Source organism: Barbatula barbatula, assembly GCF_947034865.1.
Source record: "Barbatula barbatula genome assembly, chromosome: 6".
Classification (NCBI taxonomy): domain Eukaryota; kingdom Metazoa; phylum Chordata; class Actinopteri; order Cypriniformes; family Nemacheilidae; genus Barbatula; species Barbatula barbatula.
The window spans coordinates 22,870,967-22,892,241 of NC_136765.1; the positions used below are offsets into that span (position 1 = coordinate 22,870,967).

The following is a 21,275-nucleotide window of genomic DNA, read 5'->3' on the forward strand; positions in this document are numbered from 1 at the left end:
TCTCTCCACTATCACGCCCTGCCATATGCTGACCCCAGCAGCCCGGCACTTATCGCTGCCAATCAGAAGCCAGCGGGCCTACCCCCACTGTCACGCCAGAGCTGGCGAGCTCCCACGCACACACCACTGGACTGGCACGGCCAATGGGGAAGCCGCTTAGCACCCCCCTACCTCTAGCGCTGCATCCCCAGCCTTACAATCGACCACCGACAGATGGAAGATGGCCGCGACAGAGTTACATTTTTTTTACTCTCCCGCAGACTCCAAGCCAATAATCTCCCCCCGCAAGACAGATCAAATAATGTTGGTTTCTATCAGAGTGTGGGGACTAGATCTACGTTCAAGATGCCATACAAGAATGCCACCAGCTGTGTCGACGGGGGCGCGAGAGGTCAGCTAGCTCTAATCGAACTGGACCGTTTAAAACAAAGTACAACACATATGGCAGCCCAGCTCAGCACGCACACACACACAGGCAGAACATTTTATCACTCAGGTCCAACATGGTGCCCTCGGAGACTGAGGCTGGTTGGAAGGCCTCGAGCTCAGGCTCTTTTTCACACCCGGCCCTTGGATTACTCTTTTGCTATCTGTGCTTTAACCCTGTTATTCTGCTCGCCCAGCATTCAGAGCGCTGACCTGCGCCAGCTACCTGCTATCTCTGCTGTTTTTTCTTCCATCCAACAGACATTAAGACCAAAGAGGCCCTTTTTCTCCATTCCAGGTCCTAATTTCACAGTCATGCAGAATGAGGGATCAGGGTGCGGGGAGGCAGATGGACGCTGCCCCGGGCCAAGAGAAGGAACTGGAACTTAGAGTTGGGCAAGAGAGACTGCGACAAGAGAGTCTGCATGTTGGTGTATAGAGCAAGAAAACACATGTAAATTAAGACAATGTAAAATTTTCACAGTGAGCGTTTGCAAAAGCTGATACACACCTGATGTTCCCGTTTTAATACAAAAGGTGTTTTCAGGGATTTTGATGTGGCATGACAAACATAAACCGTGGACTCGGTACAAAAGAATAAACGCTGGTAAATCTAGATCACTTACTTCAGCGGGACAGCATGTGCTTGTGTGTCAGTCGATTGCTACGTTAGCTGTCGGTTTATCATATGAACATTTTCAAATGATGATGTCTCGCATTCATCTATGCAAAATCGAATTGTCTCTGTTTTGCTGAACTAAAGGTGGTGAACTAAGACTCTGCAGGTAATGCACTACATGCTGAAGGAAATTAGCTTGACTATAAACTCTTTGGCAACATGGAGTCCTTGTAAACTAATGTGTTATCTGTCTCTGAAAAAAAGAAAGCTATATCTCTTGCCGTAGCTGACAAAATACAGAGAAAGTTCAGGGATTAGTGGATCTCACTTCCACAAATATGCGACAGTAAAACAATCTCAGTCATAGCTATCATATCTTATTCATGTTCACGTAAATTCAAACGTGACATATCAATATGCCAGATATGATGTCAATGATGTTAATTCCAGCTCTTAAAAATACACTTGTTAAGCTTGAATACACCACAAAAAAAAAATGTTCTTGCTTAATATTTTTGTCTTGACATTGCTTTCTACGACAAATGTTCAACAATTCTCAAGTCAAGACACATTTTCTTGATAAGCAAATTACATTTTAGGTTAAAAAAAAGAATGATCAAAATTAAATTTATATTTAAAAATATCTGCCAATGGGGTAAGAAAAGGAAGATTATTCATTTAAGTTTAAGCATGAAATAAGTTTTCTTTTATTAAGTCGGTTTATAAATTTGAAACATTTTTAGAAAATTTTCAAGACTAAACTATTTAAAGTGATGGTTCACCCAAAAATGTAAAATTCTGTCATCATTCACTCACCCTCTAGTCATTTTAAACCTGTATGACTTTCTTCCTTCCGCAGAACACAAAGGCAGATATTTAGAAAAATGTTGTTAGCTGGACCTCATTCACTTGCATTGGTTTTGTGTCCATACAATAGAAGTGAATGGGGTCCAGTGCCATTCGGTTACAAACTTTCTTCAAAATATCTTCTTTTGAGTTCTGAGGAGGAAAGAAATTCATACAGGTTTGAAATGACAAGAGGGTGAGTAAATTCTGACAGATTGTCCATTTTTGGGTGAACTATCACTTTAAGTAATTTGGTTCTGAAGTTGACTACTGGAAAGCAAATAGAAATTCATTTTTCGCAGTGTATGAGTTTTTGACTTTTTACTTCCAAGGTTAAAAAAAAGGTCAAATGGATTTGGAATGAAATTTAACGGTTACATCACTTCCTGCAAAGACTGCATGTGGCGGCACCATCAACAGGTAAGCAGGAGACAGAGTAACTTCTTTCCACACGTCGCCGGGGTCCTCAGCATCTCACAGCCCGCGGCTGACACACAGATCTTCTAATCACTGCTAGCCTGCCATCTATCCCCAAAAGTCATCAATTATTCGCACGGAACAGAAAGAAAAACGTGTGCGCGAAAGAAAAGAGGGAGGGATAGTTTCAAAATAAAGGGAATCGGATTGAAAGAAAAACAGAGAGAGAGAGAGAGAAAAGGTTTGGAGAGACATCCGTCGATAATGACAGATTACTGTAATTCAGGCTGTCAGGAGCATCGACCTGTGCGGCTCACGCCAATCAATAGCTCAGTCCACTATCGAGCTCCGCGCAGGCACACAGATGGGCGAGATTGCTGAGAGCGAGAGACTCAAGCTGAGCCAAACAATCTCTCTGGCTTGGAAGACATGGCAGATGAGAATCGCTTTCCCCCCTTTTCTCTCACTCATTTTGCCCCTCCTTCCTGCCTTCGCTTTGTTTTCTAGAAGTGCCGTCTTTTGATGAGAACAGAGAGCTTTCAAAGAGGGGTTAAAGGTTAGGTGCTCACGGCTGGACTTGAACTTGTACATTTTTAGAAACTGAACATCACCAAAAGAATACGATGGCTGTATTTACTCTCTAACTGAAGTGAACGCGGTTTAGATTCAGCATTTTTGTGAGGAACAGAGCGATTTCTTGGACTAGCCATCACAAAGTCTCTCTTCTTCTGATTCCTAAATATGGATCTGGTCTTTCTCTGAGAGCAAGCATGTGCATTTTCACCTGCCCTTTGATCATGAAAAAAGGTCAAAAATCATAAAAACCTCTTAATAAGCCACATAAAAACTAAAGAAGCCAAGTGAAAAAGCGTTAACTACAGTTCAAGTAAACAGGAAACCCAAGAGTTTACTTTTTTAAGGTCATGAAATAACTATAATTATATTTTATACATTTTATTAAATCATAATCCGCTCTCTACTGCAATAATGACTGAAGAAAAACCAGAACAATACGATTTTGCACCACAACTGAGGTGTGAGAGAGAAAGAAACAGTGTCAAATTGTCAAGAGAAGCATTTTAAAAGCAAATGGCTGCACATCAGGGCACTGAAGGGTGATCTGAATGATTCCAGCGCCTGCCTGCCTGGATGGACAGAGCGCTCTACATGTGCACGGCTGAGAAATAAGACATCAATAATTATCGAGCGGCTCTACCTGCTCCCGCTCTGAGCCGGAGCCCAACCTGACCGCTCGCCAGTCAATCTGTACATACATGAGCCAGCTCTGCGCGGCAGAGAGAGAGAAAATAAAGCAAACTGTTGCTGATTAATGACTTGATGCTGGCGGTAACAATGACAATAGGCACTTGTATACTTGCCTATACAGTCTACGCAAACATTTGTAAAGTGTATGTCTGCTTAAAAAGGATACAAATTTTGGTAGAGAGGAATCAAGGATTTCAGAGCTCTGCTGGCGTTGATGGCCGTGGCTCGCACAACTGTGGGTAAGATCTTCCCATCCACTATAGCTCCATCAAACAGCGGACCGAAGAACGGCACCTATGGACAGTGAGATTGACATGATGAAATTGACACAATGACCTGCGCAAACAAAACACGCTTCAATCAGAATTAAGACCTAATGTGCATGACAAGCTTTTAAAATATCTAGATTCGATTATTTTTTTTAAACAGAATGAAGGATTCTGGTTCTTATAAACGATGTATTTAGGCCTGTCTGTAAAAGGCTGACATCACAAAGAAAGGATCCAGTGAATAGCACAGAAATGGGCCCTAAATGGACTTTCATAAAAGCCAGGCCTCGTCTTTCTTTATCTTTTCATCATTCTACATTTCCTCAGACTGCATGGGAGACTCGACTCGTCTCGGATGCAGCTCCACGCCGGAATTTGATTCTGAGAATCTCATTCATCCAATTATCTCTGACATAACTGAGCAAGAAAAAGAAGCTGCTATCCAAAGACAGATACTTCTCCACTGTCTCCTGTACTGAGTATTGAGCTGATTTACAGAATAACAACGGCCTGAAACACAAACAAAGAGCTCTGCTTCCATTTTACAAAACTGTTACAACTTTACAATGACAACTTCCTCTCTTTAATGACCAATGAAACCAATTGCTCAGGGTATTTTATTAACTTTTTTGGAGTTTTATTATCATTTTAAACAATCTTTTCGTCTTACATTTTAACTTACAAATGTTTTGAAATTGTGTTATGTTTATTTTCTTATATCGCTATTAAAGATAAATTTTATTTCCAGTTTAATTTGATTTCAATTAGCCCCAATGTACTATTGCTCTTTAATGACATATCGCTTTTTGCTCCCCGAACTCTTTGTAAATCACGTTGGATAAAAGCATCTGCTAAATGACTAAATCAATTAACAAAAATACTTTAACAACTATAAAGTTGAATGTTCAAAACAGTCAATGGGGGGGGGGGTGGTTGTCACATCATAAACCTTATGAATTTATGATTATTAATTCAATGATGTAACATTTACTCATTGGTCCTTGTTTAAAACAGTTAAATTAACATTAAATAACTAATGCTGTCAAACAAAACATTCAATTGGAAGAGCGGCGTGTTAGCATTGCGAAGGTCATGAGGGAACAGACATACCTAAAAAAAAGACATTTATATTTTCACAGAGACTATGAAGTTACAATTGGCGGCTTTGTTCGAGGTCATTCTCACCTCTGGCTTCTTGATGATTTGGATGCTGTACATGTGGTTCTTCATGGGGTAGATGATGATCAGCACATCTCCAAATTCAGTGGGAATGATGCCCCTCCTGTAGTCCCTTGAGTGCTCTGACCACACGATGTGCACTTCATCGTTGCCCAGATGCCGTAACTATACAAAGAATTAAGGGAAATAAATAAATGATACACATGCAGCAAGAGCAGACAAAATGTTCAATCTGCAATACCAATAATGCCCTGTTCAGACCGCCAGTGACAGGAAGTGGCCGTGTCTAGCGACGCGACAAAGTTGAGAACTGCTCAAAATACGAGCGATTTTCGGAAGCGACTACCAATAGGAGTAAAGCAGCGGAGCTCACGTCATCCGTCTCTCGTCAGTTCCTGTAGGGTTTGTTTAGAAATGTTACTAGAGCAACCAAAGCTACGCCTTCGAATCACCTCGTAGCAAGAGACTAGCGACACACAGACGCTTGCGGTCTGAACGCACAGTAAGGTGAATAAAGGATTACAACACCGAACAAGATAAGACGATCTGTACGATTTGTAGGTGACAGTAGGTAAAAGAACACACGGTTTGTGAGCGTCATTGAAATTCAGTGCAAGTCTTACTCTCCGACATCACGTTCCCTGTAACAGGCGAAACTTCAAACCGATGTCAAACCAATCACGGCAGCAGTTTGTCTGAGCCGAGGTCCATCTTTTCCACTACAGTAATATTAACCTTGCACTGACAGTCCGGCTCGGTCCCGCGGCCCTCCTCTCATCTATCTTCCCCAGATCTTCCTGGGACTCGCTCAATCACGACCCGTCAACTCTCCAGAGCGGAACCTGCGACCTTTATGCGGCCAAGGACAACCTCTATCTTTTCAAGACGGACAGAATTAGTTTCTTTAACCTTGTTCTGCTTTGCAGCTACAGCTTGAATTATCAAAAGAAGGCGATTGACTCTTAAAACACGAAACCTAAACCTTGTCTTGTGTAGCCACTGTGTAAATCATCGATCAAAGATTTACGTCTGGGGTAATCAGAGATCTATTATATTAAAATAACATACCGAAAACATCAAAGAAACACAAAAAAACAAATGGCCTTACAGAAGGTATGCAGAGACAGCCAATCAGAAAAAAAGACCTGTGCATGCGGTTTAGCACCGCTGGCCGCGCTGACACGCTTTAGTGTCTAGTTAACATGGTTTAGAGCAGCTATCGGAAGATCATGCTCTGGATAGCCTCTCCTGCAGCCCTTGGAAATCTAATTTGCCTCTGAGAAGTCATGATAGGCGATGCAGCTCAAAGACGGGCCCAATTTAATTAGGGCGGAATATAGGCGCGTGTGGTGTGGACGTCCCCCGAGCTCCCCTGTGGGGCAGAAACGGCAGTCCAAGACCCCGCGCCGGGCCAGAGCGGCCCCCACACGTCACCTAGCACTCAAATTACAGCCATGAATTACATCCAGTCCTCAGCTGCCATTTGGTTCGAGGGTGTGTGTCTGTGTGACAAAACGATTGGAGTTTTATTGGACGATAAGGTGGTCTGCACCGAGAGATTTTCTTTCATCTCGGCCATCTTTGTTTAAATCATGTAACATCATTCTGAGAAATGACACACTCGGTTGGCAGGGTTACGGCACAATTTCTGTTCCCGTTCTGAGAAAAAGCGATAGATCGGCATTAGATGGCATTTAGTAAAGCATCAGATGTTTTACAAGTCGCCACAAAAGGAACTAACAGCATACTATTTTAAACACATGCAAAGAGAAATGTGATCTAATGGGTTTTGAGGCCATCAGGGTTTTAATGGGCCATTTTCAAAAACCCATTTTTTAGCCTTTTAGTTTTTATAAGTGACCTTACAAATTAATAAAATGCTATGTAAACCGTACATAATTTTTATATAAATTCAACGTGGAATAGTCTAAACAAAAAAAACCTAGTACAATTGACTTCTTTTTTGTGTTCATTTGCATAATTTAAGTTTACTAAAAAAAATTGTGTCAAGTTTTTGCACACAGTTTTTTTTTAAAGAAGATTTAATTTACAAAAAAAAAATTGTGTACATTTTTCAGTGTACAGCGTTGTTTACAGGATTCTGAATACTTAAAAGGAGCTCATATGTAAACATATTTATAAGCAGCTTTGCGTTGTGAACATGAAATCGTTCTTTATTGTGTTAAAATAATAAAATAAACATATTTGGTCTCATCATCACTGACGTCAAATGGTCATCTCATTCCACACCTCACAATCCAAAGATAATCAAAAAACACAAATCACACATCTGTTCATCCTTCTTCAAAAAACAATCACAACCCCCCCTCCACAAATATCCCACAAGCCCCATACCTGCTCGGCCTCATAAAAACCAAAGTCACAATAAGCTGTAGGCGAGACCATCTCTGAAGGTGGTGATCTAATTAGGCCCCCCTATATCACCCCAATAAATGGCCCTTCTTGGAGGGTCCACTGTACCCACACCCTCCCCAGTGTCACTCACCGCAATATCACATTTCTATCAGCGTCATTAATAAGTCTTTGGAGCGCATTAGCACCTTATCGCATCCTCTCTGCCCCAGAAGACGTATGAGTGAGGATGTGAGGGGACAGCTCTAATGACAAGCGATTGGTCACTCGGCATGGGTCGGCCGCTCCGCAAACGGCCCTGTGTCACAGCCTTCCAGCCAAGCTCATTAGAGCTAATGCTGCACATTATTAGATTTGTTCTGCCCATGTGAGAAGAAAAAAAATACCCATGCAGACAGAGAAAAACTAAAGAACAGTGGTTTTGAACACTTATTTCGTCTGCAGGCACACTTGGCTCGCAACTGGTTACATATGGCACAATATTCTAATTTACATTATAATTTGTAAAAGATTAAATGCTTGTCGCAATGCATTATGGGATTGATTTATGCATGGAAGACACATGCAGTGCTGCCTTAAAATTTTATTAAAATAAGACATTTTATAACACAGCAATATTTCCAATTCTTTGCACCCACACAGACAGCTACATAGACTAGGTTTTGCAACAGAGCCGATGCTTCTCTGTGAGGTCACTATGACTGGAGGGACGAAAAATGAGATAGAAAAAGGAGCGACGTCCCTTTTAAATAAAAGAGAGATGGAGATAAAAGCCAGCGGGAGAGGCAGAATAAAGTACTGCTGATAGGAGTCATTACTTTCTCTTTTTCTCTGCTCTGATAGCAGAAAAGGACCTTTACTCTCCATGGGGAACCCAGAAACACAAAAGTGCAGCTCTCGGCAGGTATAAGTGTCCCACCCCGGAGATTAGCCCGGGTTACATTTAATGATGAGGTGTGAATGGTCGGGTCAGTGAGGTTCTGTACCTCACTTCACCTAAAGAACAGGAGGAACGCTACAGGACAGCTCGAGACAAAAGAGAAATGTGAGGAGACCAACACTGTCTACAATCTAAACGCTCTTCCGGAGGGAAAGTTTAACTCTTTAGTGGATCAACAGCGTTTGGGTATACTTTTTGCGGGTTGACATCAATGTGCTTACCTTTTAGAGTCAGGGAGAGGATGAAAAATACTCATTATTATATTAGTAACCTTATAAAAGCATCATATAAAATGAAATCTCACCTTTTTAGTGAGCGAGTCGTCTGAATCTGGAGGCATGCGCGTGGACACATGGAACATCACCTCTACCGTAGAGGTGGCAAAGTATGGCATGGTCAAACCCGTACTTTTGTTACGCTGAAGGCCACCCATGAATCCACAGTGACTAGTAAGGTTGACCTAAAAATAAGAAAAAAACGTTTGTGAGCAGGTTACAGACCCACAGCGGTTACTGAGATTAAAATGACAGCACAGCAGGCATTCAGCTTTGATGGCCAATGCATAAATTTGAAGATAATCTCTTACCTCCCAGCCCAGGCCTGACACAAAGTCTTCATACGCCTGACTTCCAGCTGTGTTAGACAATATGGAGTGCTTGTCTTCTTGCCCCTCTGCCACGTAAAACACTGCAATCTTGTGCGTTTCACGACTGGACAACCAAAAACAACATACATTTAAGAGTTAAAGATGCTTTAACCACAGTTGACTTGTATTGTTTTGATAGGCTATTAGAATTATCGTAAATAGGAGCTTACTAGTCAGACATTGCACGAGGACAGCCTAAACTTACATTTACTTATTTCGACACTGAGTGCGGGCCATGAACTTTAAACACGGCGTAGGGAAACCACTACATCGCCTTGTTGTTAAAGTCTTGTATTTAAGTAAATGCGTAACAACTTTTTGTATATTTTTAAAACCAAAGCCAGATTTACTAACAGCTTGAGCCAGTGCAATCGCCTCCCTTGGCGTAAAAAAATGCTTTCTGCGTTTACTAAAAACACGCAGTGAAAATTAGAGCTGAAAAGAAGTAGATACAGCTGTTTTTGCGACTGACGTTATTGCATATGCATTTGTAGGGGTTTCCTCTTCAGACCCAAACTTTATAAGAAAAGAGTATTTAAATGAACTAAGGTTACAAAGGTTTGCACTCTTTTGGTAGATTGCATTGGTCATCATGGGAATGAGGTATTACACCTGTGTTTATATGTGCGCTTTGTAGGTAAATCACCGGCAGAAATTTCCAATCCCATCTTCGCTTTTTGAAATGTCATTTAATAAATCTGGCCCCAAGTATTTGACTGAAAATCCTTCTAGATACGGTGGTGAAAGTATCCAGATGACATAAGGTTCAAACAGAAAGGATGCTAATTCTTAGCCACCTGAATGTGATAAACTTGTAATTACAACTTCAGAAGTAGGAAATTCTGATGCACTTATTATCTGAAAAAACAAATAGGATAAAAACATACCACTGTCTGGAATCCAGATTCTTCAGCTCTCTCAGTAGTTTTTCGTTCTTCTTCAGCAGGTGGAAACTGTTCCTGGACACAAAATGTTTCAATATGTGAGCTAACACAGAGGGATGTTCTGGAGTTGACTGATCTTTGATATATCACTTCTGATTGATTTGCAGCCAACAACAGCGGATACAAACAACCCTTCTGTCTAGTACGGCCTTGTCATGTCACCATGTAAGTCACGTATGTTGAAAAAATAAACGAATAAACAAGACGAACGGACAGACAGACATTAACATTTACGCATTTATCCAAGCGACTTGCATTGCATTGTATTACACATTTGTTTCTGACTATGTGCAATCCTCTGGGATCGAACCCATTACCTTCGCATTGTAAGCGCCTTGCTCTAACCACTGAGCCTCAGGAAAGCTTTACAGCACTTTAGTCTGATCTCTCTTTCATTAAGATCCTGTCTACTTAATTATCCACCTTCTTGTTTTTCACACATACTCCTGGAAAAGCAGTCAACGTGATGAAAACACACACAAAAAGCAAAAGAAGAACACGTCTTACAAAATGATGGATAAACTAGAAACAAAACAAACTCATGATGTTACAAATAAGAATCATCAGATATTATAAAATCTTTTGTCTGAAGCTTTTATACTTCAGTAACCTTCAGTTACTCTCTCTCTCCCACCCTCCAAGTGGCTGTGCGAGTGATGTGGAAAAGCCACACGATGCTCTCTAAAAGGACTTTTTGTTTTGTTCCCTTTTCTTTGAGCAGAGGTCTCTTTATTAGCTTGTTGCAATGTAATGGTCTTCATTTTGCCCATTGAAAGCGAGCCATTTCACGAAGCGAACACGCGAGCGGCATAAAAGGCCGATATTAGACGCGCGCTCACACACACAATGGCCTGGCGGATTGCAATGCCTTAGTCTCTGACCATGGATAAATGATACATGAATGCCTGGAGAGCGACAGCAGGACAATTCCTCATTAAACAGCCCCTATGCATTTTCTCCCGGCTCTCCAACTAATAATAAGGCCGCAGCCACATTCGAAAGGTAGCAGCCTTTTATTTTCGCCCAGCGTATCAGGCAAGAATGAAAAGTACCGACGCTGCTCGGCAGATAACAGACCCCTCAAGAATTAATCCCTCCATAAAAGCTGCGTGCGTGCACACACACATACACACACACACTCCCGGAGCGGTTAAAGAAAAGGTTTTTTTCTGACGGCTCTATGAGGGAATGACGAAAAAGATTTTCCCTTATTAATCTCATAACACGGAATATGTATATAATTAAAATTAATGCCATTACATTCACTGTGAATAATAACCCCAATTATTCAATTATTGGTCAGCTGGAAGTATTTAACTATTGTCCGTAATGCCACAAAATGGATTGGGATTGAAGAGAGAAATGCAGTGAGGGAGATGGTTGGGAGGGGGTTTGGTGGGCATTGAAAGGACAGAACTGTAGATGAGCTCATCAGAAAGATGTTGACCGTTTTAAGCAGATTATAGCAAATCTGCACCATCAGACAGAGGTGCAGACCAGCAGGATGTTTACATGCTTTATCGGACTTTAACAACAGCCGGATACATACTAACTAACTCCCAACCAAAAATGTGCCCATTCTCTAAATCGGAAAACAACGGATGGTTTAATGGAGTGTTGATGAACGTTTTTGGTGGCGAAGTAAAAACGAATGAACTAAAATGCAGACAGAATTTCGTGTCATTTAAAAGCTGCAATCTGTACACCATTTTCAATAAAAAATCTAAAAACATCAGGTAGGATTAATGTGTAAAGTAATCTTTTTTTTCATGTTTCAAACAGAGATGGCGACAGAGAGGCAAAAGTTACGAATGCAGCTTAAAGATAACCACAGCTGTTCATAAAAATAAAAATCTGTTATTTTCTATTCACTCTAGTGTTGTTCAGTATGACTACTAATCTGTGTAACAAAAATGAAGATATTTTGAGAAATGCCTTAGTGGTTTGTGTCCATACAATGGAAGTCAATGGGGGGGCGTTGTTGATTGGGTATCAACGTTCTTTAAAATATCCTCTTTAGTGTCTTCCAGAAGATTCGTTAAGACATGAGGAGGAGTGCATGATGAAAGAATATTCAATTTGGGGTGAACGATTGTAAGTTTTTATTTTAAATAAGACGGACTTCGTTTCGCAACGTAGAACACATGTTCTAGACATGATGCACACGCATCACGCATCACGCATCACGAACGAGCGACAGCGTTTGGGGGAATAGAGTGGAGTTTTCATGGCAGTCCAAGCTAAATGTAGGCGGGGACTATTAATAGTGACGTAGATACGCGGCTGTTAGAGACTCGGACTTGGTTACAACTCGTTTGCCTGATTCGGAGTTTACTCCCTTTTTTACCGGCCCATAACTTTGTTATTCATTTGCCTTCGGACTTACAACTCGGCAGACTCTTTACTATCAAACACGGCAACATAACATTACTAATGTTAGTTACTCTTTAAAGTCATCGTACCTCTTTTCCCAGGAGTTCATGCCCAGTATGTTGAGGAGCAGTTTGCAGTAGTAGAAGGCCGACTGGGGTCTCTGAGGGCTTGGTTCTTGCTGCACCACTGCTCTCATGTGCAGCCCGTTCCCACAATGCAGCGTAAAGTCGCACTCTTCAGCGCACTGCTTCAAGACTGCATTAATGACATCATTCTCCTGCTTCTCGGACACGCAGTTGGGGGGCAGGGCTGGTATATTGAGTGGCACGCCGGTGCGCTGTAGGCACTCCGGGCTAGAGTATTCCAAGAACTGCAGCATCTCGTCCAGGACGTCTTCTCTATCCTGCAGGGAATCCCAGCTTGGGACGACTTCTCTGCAGCGCCGTTTCGCCTGTGGGCCCATCAGCTCCAGTGACGCCTCTTCATCCTCTTCCTTAAGTTCCATCTCCTCACTGTCCTCATACTCTTCCTCTTCATCCCTCTCCAGGTTCTCCTCATTTTCATGAAATGCTCCATTCTCTGGCTCTTCTTGACTGCCACTCTCTAAACTGCCCTGATCTTTGGCATGTTCTCTACTTCCCCCTGTTGGAGTGGAGGATGTATAAAGGTGCAAAGGCTGACTGGGACTGATGCATTGAGGGGGGCCATACAGTACGGCTGAGTCCCAGGAGTGTTTTCCGGAAATGTCTCTCACAATGACTCGTACACAGGTGTTGGTGGTGGTGAGGCCAGCCGACATACCACCTCCGGGCAGACCACCCTCTGCCCGGATCTGAAGGTAGGACAGCAGTGTGGTTCCATTAAGCACAAAGAACTGCAAATTGGGTGCATCGAAGAGTTCGGGCGTCAGGTCTGCGCTCTCGCTGTATGGGTTATCCTGGTTCTCGCACACCTGGCTTGTCAGAGTGGCCGGACCACCGCTCATGGGATAGTGACCCAGGTGGTTGACCAGGTGGGATATGACCGTGCGTGCCGCAATTGAGATTAGGCCTTGCTGAATACGACTCCTCACTGCAAACATAAACAGAGAGATGTAAGACGGGGGTATGAGCAGGCTCACAAAATCTGTGTAAGCAGAATTCAAAAAAATAATTTAACAAATATCTACACCCCTGGATATGCATTGACATTTTTTGCCAATATTCTTATATGCTTTTAACAACCAGTTGAACTGTAAAACTCAAATTCTTATAGCTCCTATAGATACATTTAAACTAGTGCTGCGAAATAGATTAATCGAATCCAAAACAAATGTATGTGTTTATATAATACTGTGTGGCTTGTGTATGTATATGTATATAGATATATAAATACAAAAACATACATGTATATATTTAGGAAATGTGTGTTATATATATTTACATTTATCAATCTAAATTACATTATACATTTATGTATACAAATATTTGTAATACACACATGTATGCATGTGCATTTATAGATGCATACACATTATATAACGTGTTTGTGTGTGTGTTGTGTTAAACACGAACATATATTTTGAAATCGATTAATGTGAAAATGCAAAGAATCTACATCGGCTGCTGATGTATGGTTTAGACCCGGGTATGAGGAGAGAAAGAAAAATGACACTGGAATGATGATGAAAAAGTGCTAGAAATAAGTAAGGAAAAATACTTTAGACACACTGATCATTAGGGGTCTAGTGATAAACTCTGGGATCGCTGGAAAACCTGAGACGTTACGATGTAGGAAACATGGGGAGAGGTGAAGATGCCTTGATGCTGATCAGTCAATCCCAACGGAGACCTTGGTCTCCTCCAACAAAACTCTCTAGGAAACCATGCAGAGAGCAGCCCAATACCAACACACCAACGTGCCAGTGGCCCAGTCCCTCTAATCAACACACGACACCAATCACATTCAGCTACACTCCCTACCGCCTTAATGAGCCAAACATTCTTAGCCTTGAGCTCTCAGGGGGTGGAGGGATAACAAAGGCGGTATTTTAGTCTGATGAAGTGATATCAGGACCATCCAAGCCGCCGAACACCTCGATCCAATAAGAATCCAGCACAGGGAGTAATTTCAAGAGTAATGGAGGTAGGAAAGTGGTAGACACATATCTCGCTCTGGCTTGTAATGATTAGTTATTTTCTCTTGATGGAGAGACACACAGCTCAGGCAGTACAGGAAACCAGTCCCCTGCTGTCAAATTCAAACCCCTCCTCTAACATGGACACACGCGGTGAAAGCAGCATGACGGCGCAAACAGATTCGGTGATGAAGACGTTCAGTTAGTTCATTCAACCATTGCATCTACTTCGATTTGTTCTGGAAAGTGTTTCTCTAGTTTAAATTCCAGAAGGTTATTACAGTGGGGAAAACGAGGTAGTAAAAAGTAATATGATAAAGCTAAATTTCATGTTATTCTGGGTTTTTAATCAAAAGACACTGTGTGATAAAGATGACAGCTTTGCCCACTGCGTTGAAATTGTAATGTTCGTAAACATTGGTTGAAAAATGTTACCTTCTGTATTTGTTTAGACCTCAAAAATGACTTTACACTTGAAATAGAACACAGTGTATGAAATACAAGCGAGGAGGAACTACACAACATTAACATTTAATCATTCGTTTTCAACAGTTTTCTCAAATACGTGATACATGAACACATAAAAAGACCAAACAAATATTGGTGATATTGGAGAGAAGGAAAATATATAAACACCTTCAGTGACGGGCTGCAGTTTGGAGGAGCGTTCAGAGTCGGGCGAATGGAGAGGCTCTGGTTCCTTCAAGTTCTCCAGCGGTAGGAAGGGGTCATATTCTGGACTACTCAAGTCTGACAGGTGAATGGGGAAGTAACTGGGGTTACTGAAGCTTTGAGCACCGTATACGCAAGCATGGAGGACCTGAGAGATGGACAACAGAGTTACAAATACAGTGTGGCAGGTGCAGAAGACAGCAGACGCGAGTCTCGTACCTTATAAATGCAGCTCAGAACAGACTTGTCGTTTTTCTCCTTGTCAGAGGCTCCGTCGACTGGCTGAAGGAGAGTTTTTGGAGGTAGAGCCATGACCCAGTCTAGCAAGCACAGCAGCAGAGAAACAACCAGCTAGAGAAATAAAGAAATATATAAACATTAAAGTTGCTTTAAAATTTTGATCTATTACGTAATTTCAGTCTGTTTTTAGCTCAAAACCATTAGACATATCGCTTTAGACTTATATTGTCCTGCTACTTTTTGGAACTTTCTTCGTATGAAAACATTAGCAGCCTAGACGTTTTGCAAAAAATTATTTGTGTACCCTTTTGTCCAGCTCATGAGGGGATGACTCTGTGGCCGGCAGAAGGTAAGTAATGGTTGCAATAAGGACCTAAAAAGCAGAAAAATAAAGTGAGCTTGAGGTTGTCCAACAGGTTTCATAACTGCGCTTGTAATGAGAATTTACCTCCACAATTTTCTTTGGAGTGTTGGGTGGGAACTTCTGCAGATCGTCCACGTAGTTTATAAGCAGGTGCAGGATATCCGAGGCCGCCAGGGCAACGGTTTTATTCGAGAACTGGAAGGAAAACACGAACGGTTCAAATCAGCCACATCAGCAAACATTAATAAGCTTAGACAGGTGCAACAAAACAGCAAATCGTGACGTGGGTCCTTTCTGAGCTTACAAATCTAGGGATGAGAATTTGCCTAATGCTGTTTAATGGAACGCACCCAATGTCTAACCCTTAACAGTCACACCCGACACCCTAGAAACTCCTACAAAACAATTGACCTCATCACCAGTCGACTTATCCACTTGGACGAGACTTTGTGCACGCGTGCTGGCCCAAGGCTTCATTTCAGGCAGAATTGCAATAATTCCTCAAAGTCTCTGAACTGTGCATTCTTCCGTGGATTAGCCTTCTGTCTGTGAGGAGCGGAGAAGCCAAACATGTTGGCGGTCCAGATTTAGGAAGGCTGGTAGGGGTGGGTGCGGGGAATATGGAGTAATCTTCTTCTGGATGAAGAGAAGATACTAGTGCCAGTGTAGGAACCCAGGCATCGGCTACGCAACACAGAGGCCAACGGCAATGCCTTCAGTTTTGTGCTCTGTCCACTCACATTGCCAGTGAAGGTTATAACACACAACAATCTTGTTTCTATTTCTTTTTAGAAAAGATCACGAAGAACATCTTGCTCTTTGGAGTTTTATGTAGTCATGCTTTACCGATAACATTTTTTTAAAACAACTTTTGTAGATGCAAAAATCTCATAAACAAAAAATCAATAATTTTTTCGTTACCTTGAGAGTGACACAGATGACATTAAGTGCGTCTTTGATCTGTGGGTGTTGCGTGCCATGAACCAGCTCTTCACAAAGCCAAACCCCCAAACTACAGAGTGCCACACACCTGCAAAACAATCAAAACAGGTAATGTTCATTATAAAATGGGTCACATCTTAGTTTCTATATTGCATATTTACGTCGCCATCTGTCTGTCCCTTCCATGATTTCCTCCACAAACACCAAACTTTTTTTCAGTCAGGGGGGCTTCTAATGACTTGAAAGGATTAGCATTGATTCTAATGGGACTCGAGTCCTGGATTACTTTAAAATACACTGGTCCTAATCTGTCTAGATATGACCAGACACATAGACCAGCATTGATTATAACCTCTAGGATGAGTCCGGGATGATGCTTGCTTGGTCACAAAAAATAGGTGCATGTACTGAACTGAAATAACAGTATTTGAATTTCAACAACTTGATAAAGTTTGCGCTTCAAACTTTCACGCAGTAATCTAAATTGTTTAATTTAATATAGTTTTATACAGTACTGTTGAAAGTATATAAAGAATGTAATTTTATCATAATAACATAGTCTACATAAGTAATTAAATTACCTAAAAATAAAGAATAATCCATTAGTTAAAATTTTTTGAAAGGCATTATTTAGTTATTTATATATGCTCAATGTCAGGCTTTATATCTGTTGCATCACACTGGGCAGCCCCTAACACGGTGAAATTTGATTGGTTATTTTTAATGGCATTTAAATAAAAAATGTCCACATAGATCAAATATCTTCTAATTGGCAGTTTTTTTGTTGCTTTATTACACATGATCAGAAAAATGTCACATCTCATTAAGAGTACAGTAGTAATAAAAGAGAACATTATTGAAACAAAGGGATAAGAAAATGTAATCTTGTGTGCTTGTATTAGGAGCACAGCTCAATGTGTTAAGAGTGAACAAGGACAACTTGATAGTGTTCACTTAGTTAGTACCTTGCTGGTGCAGAGGGCTCTTCTGTGGCTGAGTTCAAGATGTGTTTGATTATGTGCTCCTGAAGAAAAAAAACATATATCACTATTCATTACAGTTTTACACACCAGATCCAAGTTGTGAAAATGTCATGTGTAGCTTTTGCACGTGTTTCTTTTTTTTCAATAAACTTGGAGAAAGTTTTGAGGTCTGTAAGCGTTCATAGTGCATGAAGCTTTTATATATGAAAACACCAAAGAAGGTTCCTTTGAGGTCGCAATATATTGGCCCCAAAATCATGTTCAACGGACTGTCTAGATCCTGAGAGATCAATTTCGTTCCTTCTTACACACACAGACATAAGCGCAACACATTCACGCATTGAAACATGACCGAAACTGCACATGTTCCCACCAGAGACAGAAGCACAGAGCGAGATAATGCGGACAGACAAACAGATAATGATCATTCACAGACCACACCGCTCACAACAAACGCAAAATCGGACATAAAACCAGCAATCTGGCAACACTGAACACGACATATCCAACCATCTGGAAAAGAAGCATCTGGCGCGTAAACACGCAGCAAAAGAGGATCGCGTTAACCACAGTCTTGTCATTCACGGTCAGCTCCTTGTCATCAGATGCCATCATGTGAATTTCTGAATGCGGGTGACGGACACCTCTCCGCATGGCATTAGCTCCTTAGCGCCGCTCTGAACAACACGGCAGCACAATAACAACAACCCTGCGAAGGCTGTGTCAATGCACCCTGCATTACTGATGGCCCATTAGCACATTAGTGCCAGAAAGAACAATTACAGGGCATTTCCATGCTCTCTAAACAACCGTGGGACAAGCATACATTCAGCCACTTGGATCTGCCAACGGGGTAAACTTGCGATCAGAGGTTAAACGCAAGCTGTGTACAGAAAAACGCTAAAGGTAATTTTGAATATGATACCGGACGTGATACCTTCACATCTGTGAACTTTGTCATGATGATCTCAGCCGTTGTGGGGTGCAGGGCGGGAAGTTCCTTATACAGGTTTGGGATACATACGAGGGACCCCAACAAAATCTGAGCCTCCACCCGAGGAGCCTGAGAGATGATTCAAAGAGCAAGAGACGTAAATGGAGAGAAAAAAAGATAACAGATACGCTTTGGAAACTGTTGTGGTTTCTTACGTTAAGGGACGAGCAGGCGGTCACTCGGCTCGCTGCCACGATGAAGTCCAGGATGAGCATAGTTGCTCCAGGAAGACCAATAGAGAAGAAGCGTGGAGAACAATGCTTGATGATGGTGTTTACGATGTCCTGTGACACAAAAATAATAGATTTAATCAGAACGGTCCAATTCCACACGTGCGGTTTTAGGAACACACAAACACACACACACCTGGTCTTGGTGAAGCAGGCCACAGTGCATGATGTTGTAAAAGTGCATGAGGAAGTCGGAGTTAGGGGAAACGTCCTGTCTTCTCTTCATGATCTTACAGATGAGCTTATAGGCGTGGAGTTTTCCCTGTTTATAGCGTTCGCCAAGCATAGTGGCCTGCAGACAGAATAAATACAAGATCACAGAGAAGCATAGCTTTATGAAAGGCACACATTCAGATTTTTTAAATCAAAAGATGTAAAACAGGTGGAAGTGGAGTGAGACAGGCATACGAAAGCAGATCTACAAGACTGAACAAGTGCAAAACAAACTAGAAATAAAACAAATCAAAAGTAGGGCTGTTCAAAGATGAATCGCCGATTTACCATTAATCGCATCCAGAGTAAAAATTTGGGTTTACATTATATATGTTTGTTTACTGTGTAATGTATTTTGCATTTGTAAACACATACGTGTACATATATACAGTATGTATATTTAGGAAATAATAATTATTATAATAATTATTTATTGCCAAATTTGCCAAACAGTTTATCTGGAATTTTCTAGGTGTGCTCAACCACAGTTAAATTACAAAGACAACAAAAGCTAATTTTTAACATACATACATGCATCCATTATTTCTACGCCATTATAGAAAGCGACATACAGATGCAACAAAACCAGATGAGTTTAGGAATTGGACACAATATGTACTATTCAAGAAACGGGAAGACTTAGTATTAATTGTTCTAATGCGTCTGCCTGAGGGTAAAGGGATGAATAGATATCTGGCCTGATGGGTGGAATCTCTCAGAATTTTTTAACCCTTTTTCTGCAAACGTGAGACATGCATGTCATCCATCATGGTAAGATCACAGCCTATGATGTTATCCTCACAATATTTCGAATATTACTTTGACTGGCTTTAAATGACACATAAACATTTTTATTTTATACTCTTCTTAAATACATTGTATACATATTAATTTTGTACTTATAAACACATATACATATATGCACAGTACACAGACATATTTTATTTAAACCTCAACGTTTATTCAGACTGTGATTACTCGTGATTAATTGTTGAACAGCCCTATATAAAAGGCAAAAAGAAAGCGAGAAAAAGCAAGAAAGCCAAAAAGCAGAAACTAAATAAGACAGAGATTGACAGCTGAGACTTTGTATTGTTTTTTCTATCTATCTGTCTAACATTCTTTTTGATCAATTTGCAATGATATCAAGTAAATAAATATACAATTTGTGATTTTAATGATTCAAAGCTTTTTTTGCTTTTCAGTTCAATTACTTATTCGAGAACTCACTTTGAAGAGCCATGGAGTCAGAATGCGCAGAGGTGGAATCAGATTGGGTGGAGGTGGAGACGACTGGTTGTCAAGGGAGATCCCGAGATTGTCTCTGATCTATGACACGAAAAAACAGAGACACAAGGACGTTCTTACGACTGGAATTGGATTAGCAACCAGCAATGTAAATCATCCTTTAAGAGCATTCTGAAGGACTTTCCAGGAGTCTGTTTGTTTTTGCAAGTGTGTGTGTGTTCACCTTGGCCAAGTTCTGCCAGAGTTCACAGAGGTAGTCAAAGACTTGTGCATGGATTTCAGGGTCCTTGATTAAGTTGACATCTCCCAGAATGCCTAGCATTCTCCTCCACATCACTGTGGCGACATCAGCGTGCCAGCCTGTCAAGGTACCTCCGGACATCACGCTGCCATCCTCCGTCGGAAATTCGCTGGTTTCTGTAGTTGTGCAGAGTCATTATAAATATATCAAGAAGCACCTTAAAAACCCCTTAGTAAGAAACGTGTGTATATGGTACCGAGGTCATCAGGTGTCTGCAGGACAGAGTGATGCATTTTCTCATCCAGCTGCAGGTCTTTATGTTGGACGTGTTCTGTGGTGAGCGTGGCCGGGGATGGCGTCTGTGATCGAGAACCTCCAAGCGAGTGCATGGGAGACGCGCTCTCTGAACCTGAGGAAACAACAGTCATGCACTTAGAGATTCAATTATTCATTTTAGGCATCATCTCTATATTGTGACAGCAGGGCATACCGGTAATAGTGACTGTATCAGCCGATATGCCGTGCTGACTGAGGCTGCTCGTCTCCGAATCGATGTGGAGTGTCGTAAGGCTGGACAGCTCCTGTTCCTCTGCCGTCTGTCCTGCTCCCCCTAAACTATCCTGATCTAAAGAGGCCAAAGTGCACGTCTCAGGAGGGAAGCTGAAATCTGCACACAAACAAAAAATATGCAACCAGTCTCTCCAAACACAGCCATGATTTTGAATTCCAAACGT

At 41.4% G+C, this 21,275-nt stretch overlaps 1 protein-coding gene across 3 annotated transcripts in view; it reads right to left on the minus strand.

Moving 5' to 3' along the window:
- The window catches only part of ralgapa1 (Ral GTPase activating protein catalytic subunit alpha 1), a 52,696-nt gene that overhangs the window by 11,699 nt on the left and 19,722 nt on the right, over nt 1-21,275 (minus strand). For all 3 annotated transcript variants that reach the window (XM_079459437.1, XM_079459436.1, XM_079459438.1), the window contains 19 exons: nt 21,032-21,208; nt 20,798-20,950; nt 20,524-20,717; nt 20,283-20,381; nt 18,976-19,131; nt 18,765-18,893; nt 18,553-18,678; nt 17,598-17,656; nt 16,612-16,720; nt 15,775-15,885; nt 15,631-15,699; nt 15,306-15,437; nt 15,051-15,234; nt 12,388-13,369; nt 9,869-9,940; nt 8,922-9,045; nt 8,640-8,795; nt 5,029-5,187; nt 3,741-3,868 (listed from right to left, as the gene is read on the minus strand). In XM_079459437.1, coding sequence (XP_079315563.1) covers nt 3,741-3,868; nt 5,029-5,187; nt 8,640-8,795; nt 8,922-9,045; nt 9,869-9,940; nt 12,388-13,369; nt 15,051-15,234; nt 15,306-15,437; nt 15,631-15,699; nt 15,775-15,885; nt 16,612-16,720; nt 17,598-17,656; nt 18,553-18,678; nt 18,765-18,893; nt 18,976-19,131; nt 20,283-20,381; nt 20,524-20,717; nt 20,798-20,950; nt 21,032-21,208 — 3,319 coding nt within the window. The remainder of the gene's footprint in view (nt 1-3,740; nt 3,869-5,028; nt 5,188-8,639; nt 8,796-8,921; nt 9,046-9,868; nt 9,941-12,387; nt 13,370-15,050; nt 15,235-15,305; nt 15,438-15,630; nt 15,700-15,774; nt 15,886-16,611; nt 16,721-17,597; nt 17,657-18,552; nt 18,679-18,764; nt 18,894-18,975; nt 19,132-20,282; nt 20,382-20,523; nt 20,718-20,797; nt 20,951-21,031; nt 21,209-21,275) is intronic.